General features: G+C 49.5%; 1 protein-coding gene across 1 annotated transcript; it reads right to left on the bottom strand.

Moving 5' to 3' along the window:
• Nucleotides 1-2,303: 2,303 nt before the first annotated feature.
• DUSP6 (dual specificity phosphatase 6) lies at nucleotides 2,304-7,126 on the bottom strand. Its single transcript, XM_059846821.1, has 3 exons — nucleotides 6,231-7,126; nucleotides 5,235-5,672; nucleotides 2,304-3,822 (listed from the first exon to the last, which is right to left on the bottom strand). The coding sequence occupies exons 1-3, from the start codon at nucleotides 6,631-6,633 to the stop codon at nucleotides 3,515-3,517; spliced, it is 1,149 nt and encodes a 382-aa protein (XP_059702804.1). The 5' UTR covers nucleotides 6,634-7,126; the 3' UTR covers nucleotides 2,304-3,514.
• Nucleotides 7,127-7,574: the final 448 nt, after the last annotated feature.

Genomic DNA, 7,574 nt, shown 5'->3' with positions numbered 1-7,574 from the left:
GGCACAAAGGATTTATTCTTCCCTTCACAAATTACTTTACCAGCTGAGGAACTGTAATAGCTGCCAAACCCCTCAGAAGTCTGAGACCTCTGCCCCATCCCAGCAAGGACTGAAATGAAGCAGGGGACAGAGGAAGTGAATGATTTTGAAACAAGTGCTGGGGAGGGGATAGATGGAGTAACCAGGACACACACTGCAGAAGCAAGCAGAACCCAGGCTGAGAAAAGCTGGCAAGTGCTGATGTAGGATGAGCCATTCCCTGCACCATGCTCGGACAGTTATTTGGGAACCTCTGTGGGGAGGGTGAACATTGTGGGTTAGAGCTCTCAACACTTTTCCTCCTCTTGTAATTCAGAGGCAGCCTATGACTGCCAACACTCCCAGCAAAATCAGACATTGAACCAGGTTTTGGGTTGGCTCCACTTGTAATTTGGGGTTGCCTGTGACCAAAGTTGCTGTCATGCAGTCTGGTTCAAGTTCAGCTAAGGGTCTGAAACAGTCCTGCTTCAGGCCTTGCTCAAGGAAAAATCTGGAACAAGTTTTCAGCCTGACTCTGCTGTATGTGTGTGTGTGTGTCTGTGAGCAAAGCTCCTCTGTGCCTGCTTGTCGCAAAAAATGATGAATTGCAGAAGTACCCATTTGGTGTTAGTCATTCGGTGCAGCAGGAAGGAAGCAGGAAGCCCTTGTGAGCATTAAGTTTTCAAAGCAGCTTGCAGAAAAAGCCAAAGCTCTTCTCCCCTGGGCTACTCAGCCACATACTGATCTTTTCCTCCTCACCTCAAGGGGCACCTAGTCACAACTAACATTTGCAACTCCTTCAGCCGGAAGTATTTGCCCGGTGCAAACAGCTGAGGCATTTGGTGCCAGCCCTTTCTCTGTGCAAGGCGTATTCAAAGGGGGGAGGGAAGAGGAGCCTTACACTTGCCAAACGGGAGAGGTCTGATTGCACTCAACAGGTTCAGTTCACGCTGTGACCCTGCCCGGCTTCCTGCTATTCAGATGTGTTACTTCCCCTTTGTGGTAATGGCCTGTGGCAGCCGGCCAGAAAACACTATTAATTTCAGAAGTGGCCTGACAACAAACCCATAGCAAAACGAGAGGAAGTGGCGGGGAGGCCATCTGTTAACTTCAGCAGAACAGTAGGGACACAGCTATGTAGGTTCTACAAGGAAAGCAGATTAATAATCCACAAAGAGGAAACTGGCTAAAATTATCCACAGACCATATTAAAAAAAAAAAAAAAAAAAAAAAAAAAAAAAAAAAAAAAAGAAACAACCAAACAAGGGAGTCACTTGAGCTGCAGCTGGACAGGAAATTGCTAGAGCTGCTTGCAAATCTCCACTTTGAACAGAACAGCATAGGGAATGCCAAGAGCGGAAACCGTTCAAAACTGGATTAGCACAAGCCAAGTTTAACTGCAACCCACTTCTACTTTCACAGTTTATGCACTCAATCTAGGCCACTGCATGAGACACTGACTCACTTTTTTCCCATGTTTTGTTTGCATTTCATTTCACACACTTGCAGTTTCTAAAATTACTTCAAATGTGCTTTGGCTGCCAGGAGTTCTGCAGTACCTCAGCCGACAGCCCCAGCCCCTCACTGTGGTACTGCACACAGATTTTGGCACCACCCTGCCTTGGGCCAGTTATCATCAGGAAGGATGTTAATGAATATAAGTTGCAGCAGGAAGTTTTGCAATTGCTATAATCCCTCTTTTTCCTTCTGCAGAGACAGAACTGCTCAAAGGATCCAAAGAGGAAATGAGGTGACTAAGGGTATATATAGACTTTTCCTCCCTGCCTTCATTAAGTTGCAAGGTGGCTGAATGGCAGCAGAAAAATCATTTACAGGCTGCAGACTGTTGATGAATCTCTGTGAAATGAGTTCCTGCCAGACAGCTAAGCAGAGCATGAACCCATCTCCTGGCATCTGTAATAGAGTGACCAGAATTCATAAACAAGCCAGAAAACAACACCTCCTTACTCTTAGTAATAATGAGAAAAAAAATTATGGCCCAGAGTCAGGTGCATCCCTAATATAGCAAAGAGATGCTGGAGTATTTTGTAATTAACCTACAGGCCTTCAAAAGCACTCCCTTCACCAAAGCAAGATGAGAATCTAGCACATTCACTGTTTATTCATTTAGGCACCAGTGGACCAAAGGGGAAATCAAGGTTTTATTGTCTTAGGGGGATGTACAAAAGCTATTGAGAGCAATTATTGCCTTTAAACATAACCATATGGGTATGTGTAATTAACCACAACTACAAAGAGGGGAAAGAGGGAATAAACCAGCCAGCTTCTCCATAGCCAAAAATAGTTATTTATTTATTAATAATTTAAGGTTTTACATTCTTATAATAAATTCCATCTTAAAACTTTTACACTGTAGATTAGACTCTCCCTTATTGGCAACCATGTGCAGGTTCACTGTGCGTACACACAGGTACAAATGCTCGCACATACTTCCAGTTTTATACAAAAAAAAAGACGCAAAATATTGCATTTGAGGTGAAGCTCCCTGAAGAATTTGTACAGAGGTAATGCACTGTTTAGCACATCTGAAAGTTTTAAAAAGTCATCAAAAATCTTCTGCATTCAAAGACAAACCTCCTCCCAGATGATCTATTTACAAAAGGTAAGGCAAAAAATTAAATTAATTTAAATATATATATATATGTATATATATATATATATCATATGGAACCTACATCAAAAGCATGTGGGGAAAAAAAAAACCACCATAAGGAAAAGAAAGATATATGAAAGAAGAGACTCTACTTCCTCACAAAACCTGATCTGCAAACTTCTCACCATTGCCATTTCTCCCTCATGGAAAGCTTGCTTCAATGAAATTCAGCATGCTGCAAATATATTCTTTGCAATTAAAACAAACAAAGCAAAATTTATGAAAATAACAAAAACACAGGTGTCCCTTGGATTGATTTCTTGAGTACATGTGAATTAAGAAAAAAAAAAGCAAATAAATTTAAGGTTAAATATTTACATTGATCAAGTAAAATACTACCAAGCTCCTAGCAAACAAGTACTCCAAATACACTAAGCTGAAATCTCTTTCTTTGGCTCCTCTAAATTAAAACAAACAAACAAACAAAAATAACCAGTCTTCACTGAAGACAAAGATGTGTGTCACAGATCTGAGAGCAGAGGGCAGAAGGACAGTTCCAGCCTCTAGAGAACACGTGCCCAGCCTGCCCAGCCTCACCCTAGCGACCGGGAAGTCCCCAGCCCCCGCTACTGCCCAAGCAGGGATGAAGGCACTGCCCACCTGCTGCCCGGGCACCACGGTGCTGCCCAGAGAGCCCGCCGCGTCCCCTCCCTTTGCAATAGCCGATTCCATACTGTGTAACCTTTCATTGCCTGCGCTGGCAGCTGCTGCTTAACAGCAGAGGCCAGAAAAAGAGAAAGCTGCATTTCTTTATCACTGCCAAAGAGAAACCATTGAGGAGTGATCCCATGAAACGGACAGGAGAAGGGAGGTGGTGGGAGCTCACGTGGACTGCAAGGAATCCACCTGGAAGACGTTCTGGTTGGAAGGGGTGGTGAAGTACAGCTGCTGGTTCGGCACTCGATTGTCACAGGGGCTGCTCAGTCCCAGAGTCCGTTCAAAGTCCAGCAGCTGACCCATGAAGTTGAAGTTGGGTGAAATGTTGGACTTCTTCATCTTGACAATATCATAGGCATCATTCATGGACAAGTTCAGCTTCTGCATGAGGTAGGCCACTGTCACTGTGACCGAGCGGCTGATCCCTGCTAAGCAATGCACCAGGACGCCGCAGTTCTTCCCCCGTGCTTCATCTGTACAAAGAGGCAGAGAAGGACACGTAAGACAGAGGGTTAGTAACTGATCGCTCAACACAAATGAGATTAGAATCAAGTCGGAAGAAAGTACAATTCTGATCTCGGTGGCCAGCAGTGCAACCCAAGAGTTAACTTCAGCGGCTTAAAACCAGGACAAGAGAGGAATCCACTCCCCCTACTACCGAAGTCCAAGAGCTGAGAAAACTAAGAATGAGACAAAGGGAGCAGGACACGCTGCATGACACTGTTTTAAAAGCCAGGTTTAAAAGACAGGCTTTTTGCCTGGAGATTTGCCTTTAAATTCTTACAGTCCCTTGCCCCAGCATGGAAATCCTGCAATATGTCACTGAAAGGCTTTATACAGACCAGCAGACTGCAAAGGTCTATTAAATTATTCTCCAACTGTTGTGCAGCTAACAATGGAGGTATTCAGGCATTTTAAAAGAATGAGGGAAGTCACAGGGGACAGCCCATTAGGAGGAACAGGATGTCAACATTGGTTGAAAATGGGTTCCTTTGTAATAGGAAATGCATTACAATGCCTGGAGATTAGTTTCTTTGTGGCTTCTAGCCCACATTTCTTCCTGCTAGGCTCAGATTACCTACATTCTCCACTATTACCGGTGTCATTCAACCGGATTACAGCACAGCTTCCTAACAGATAATGCAATGCCCACCCCACGGCACCCCGATGGGGCAATTTGAGTCCTCCCCAAAACGAAGGAGAGTGCAGATTTTAACCAGAACTCCTTGGGCCCAAGGGTACAGATTTCCGTCCGAGGGACGGCTGACCGAGGCACCGAGCCCGAGAGGTCTATCATTATTACCATGAGATTTAATTAAAACTCCAGCAATACATTTGCCAGGGACACCACTTATTCATAACTTGCATTTAAGGGCTAAAGTTAGATTCCCAGTTCATTTCTTTTTATTATACTGCTCTTCAGTAACCTCAAGGAAAAAGGAAAAAAAAAACCCAAAACCCCAAAAGCAAACAACCCCAAAACCAATACCAACAAAGAAAACGATCAAATAAGCTATCGACCCCAGGCTCATTTGCCCCACACCCGCCAGGAAATGGTTTAAGAAGATCCCCCAATATGCGCAGGGCTCAGTTCCCAGCTCCAACACAAATGACTCAAGGAGGAATTCCACAGCCAGACAAATCAGGTATGCCTGTGCAACCCTGAAAGAGTCGCTTACAATTCACCGGGACTTCTCAATAACCCCCCCCAAACAGTCCCCAACAGCCCCTCAATTTAAGTCGGCTTTAAAATCAGAGAACGGGACATGCCTCAGAGACGGCCATAAATGCTGCTACCGCTTCTCGCCCGAAATTCTCGAATTCTGCGAAATGTAACGGATTCCGCCTCTTGACATGTAGATGTTAGCAAGTAACCGGGTCTTACCTATAAAGGAGATGGCCTCAGGAAAGAACTGAGACAGATTTTGGCTCCAGTGGTCAGAGATCGGGATCTGTTTGTACTTGAATTCACCGGCGTTTTCGAAGAGATTAGGCAGGTTAGGGGTAACATTCAAGATGTATTTAATGCCGAACTCTTCTAAAACATCCAAATTAGTGGAGTCCTTGGCACAGCCTAAGTAGAGGTAGGGTAAAATCTCCACCGGAAAGGAAGGCTGGTTGTTGGAAAGAGGGCTGCCATCGGAGTCGGTGGCACTATTGGGGTCTCTGTCAATGTCAGATTCAATGTCGGATGATGAATCGGAGCTGATTCGGAGGCCTCCCAAGCCCAGGACTGGCAAAGGAGGAGAGCTGCTGCTACACGAACTGTCTAGGTTAGTTTCACAGTGCAAGGCGAACTCGGCCTGGAACTTGCTAAAACCACCTGGAGAGAAAAACGAGGAGGAGAAAATGCAACCTGATATAAGTCGGCGTGTCGACTTATTTCCCTGGTACAGCCCTGCCTGCAAAGGAGAGTCTGTTTTGCACCCTCTCGAGCTCCGGGGAAAAGAAGAAAAAACATGTCACACTCTCAAGGCAGAGAGACTAACTTAAAGGAAGGATTAAGAAAATCGTCCGCTGCCGTGGAGGGCTCAGCATATTCAAGTTAAAGCTCTGTACCGCTTTGCCCTGCGGGGACCGCTGGAGAGGTGTCTCGGCAGCAATTCCCTCTGCCAGGCTCACGCCGGAATCCCCGTTAGCCCTGTCCTCCCCACGCTGCCATAGTGATTTCAGACATCAGGGTTTCTTGAAACATTGCGAGGATAGGGATGGGGGGGGGCGGGAGGGGGGAGAAGAGGTGGGGAGTAGGGGGAAAAGCCCCCTACCCAGGTCGGTGGTCTCCTGGCGCATCCCCACTGCCCGGGGAACGCTGCAGACCGCATCCCCCCTCCCTCTTACCCGGGCAGAGAGCTCTCCCCCGACCCTAGGCGGCCCTTCTCACCTTCCAGATAAAATGCCTTGCAGCCTTCATCTTTGAGGCGCTTGAGGAGCAGCCCCAGCACGGACTCGCCGCTCGTGTTCTCGTTCCAGTCGCGGCTATGCTCGTCGTACAGCACTACGGTGTCGGTGCCGCACCGGCGGGCGAAGCGCTCCCGGTCCTCCTCGCTGCTGGCGACGAGGGACCGCAGGGGCAGGTTGCCCTTCTGCAGCCGCCGCAGCATGATGCCGGGGATGGCCACATTGATGGCCGACTCGATGTGGGACGACTCGTACAACTCCTGCGGCCGACAGTCCATCAGCAGTAGCCGATCGTTGCCCATCTCCAGCTGCTCGTTCAGCCACGCCACGGATTTACTAATCGCCATTTCCGACGCGAAAGGGACGGGTCTGAACGTATCTAGCATGAGGAAGGACGGGGGGAGCGGAGCGTGCTCTGGAAGCGCCCCTCTCTCTCACAGAGGCATGCGGCTGGCTCGGCGGGCGGGCTGCACCCCTCTAACTCCGCACAACTTATCTCCCTCCGCCCCAGGAAAATGAATCACGCAGCCCCCCCCGCGCCGCTTCCCCCGCGCCGGGCGGCGGTGGAGTCACGGGGAGGGAGAAGCAGCCCCGGCACCGGCGTGTGTGTGAGTGTGAGCGCGCGTGTGTGTGTGTGCCTGCGTGCGCGCAGCCAGCCTGCCCTATCTCCTCTTTTTTCTGTCAATGAATCCCTGAATGAACCTGCCTAATCGCCGCTGCAGCCCGAGCCCTTGGGCTTTTCCTCCGCCACGAGTGAATGAAATCCAATTAACGGGCGGCCGAGCGGGGCTCCCCGGCTCAGCATGGAAGCGCTGCGGCGGTGGCGGTGCCCCTTGCCTTGCGTTCCCCTCCTTTGCTGCGCTGCTCTGCCCCGCCGCCGCCCGCAGCGCCCCTCGGCCGCGGCCCCGCGCAGCCCGGCGCCCGGCGGCTCCTCAATGGGTACAACCGCGGCTCCGCTCAATGGATACATTCTCCGCCGCAGCCAATGGGGGCGCGCGGAAGGGGCTGTTGCCGCGGCGACGGGCCGGCTGGAACAGGTTGTGTTGATGAATCGTTAATGAGTTTGTCATTCACAAAAACGGAAAGGAATTTCCGCTCCGGATAAGCCGAGTGCAAACAAGCGGCAGCCGCGGCGCGGCGGGCGGGGGCGGCGGGGGCAGGTGAGGGGGCGCGGCCCGGCGCTCCCCCCTTCCCTCCGCCGGCACCAGCCGCGGGGCGGACGTCGCTGCCGGCGGAACAAATGGCACTTTTTCTTTTCTCTCCCTCCCTCCATATTTTCGCTCCCTAAGTCGTACCCTGCGGGGGCTGGCCGTGTTCCCCCCCAGTT

This window comes from Haemorhous mexicanus, chromosome 5, assembly GCF_027477595.1.
Source record: "Haemorhous mexicanus isolate bHaeMex1 chromosome 5, bHaeMex1.pri, whole genome shotgun sequence".
NCBI classification, from domain to species: Eukaryota; Metazoa; Chordata; class Aves; order Passeriformes; family Fringillidae; genus Haemorhous; species Haemorhous mexicanus.
This window is presented reverse-complemented; position numbering and strand designations above follow the sequence as displayed.

Bases quoted from the DNA above. Each gene is read 5' to 3' on its own strand.
- DUSP6 (XM_059846821.1), bottom strand. From the start codon at position 6,633: ATGCTAGATACGTTCAGACCCGTCCCTTTCGCGTCGGAAATGGCGATT. The intron at 5,673-6,230 runs GTGAGAAGGGCC...TTTTCTCTCCAG, and splicing joins CAAGGCATTTTATCTGGAAG to GTGGTTTTAGCAAGTTCCAG. The intron at 3,823-5,234 runs GTAAGACCCGGT...CTCTTTGTACAG, and splicing joins TGAGGCCATCTCCTTTATAG to ATGAAGCACGGGGGAAGAAC.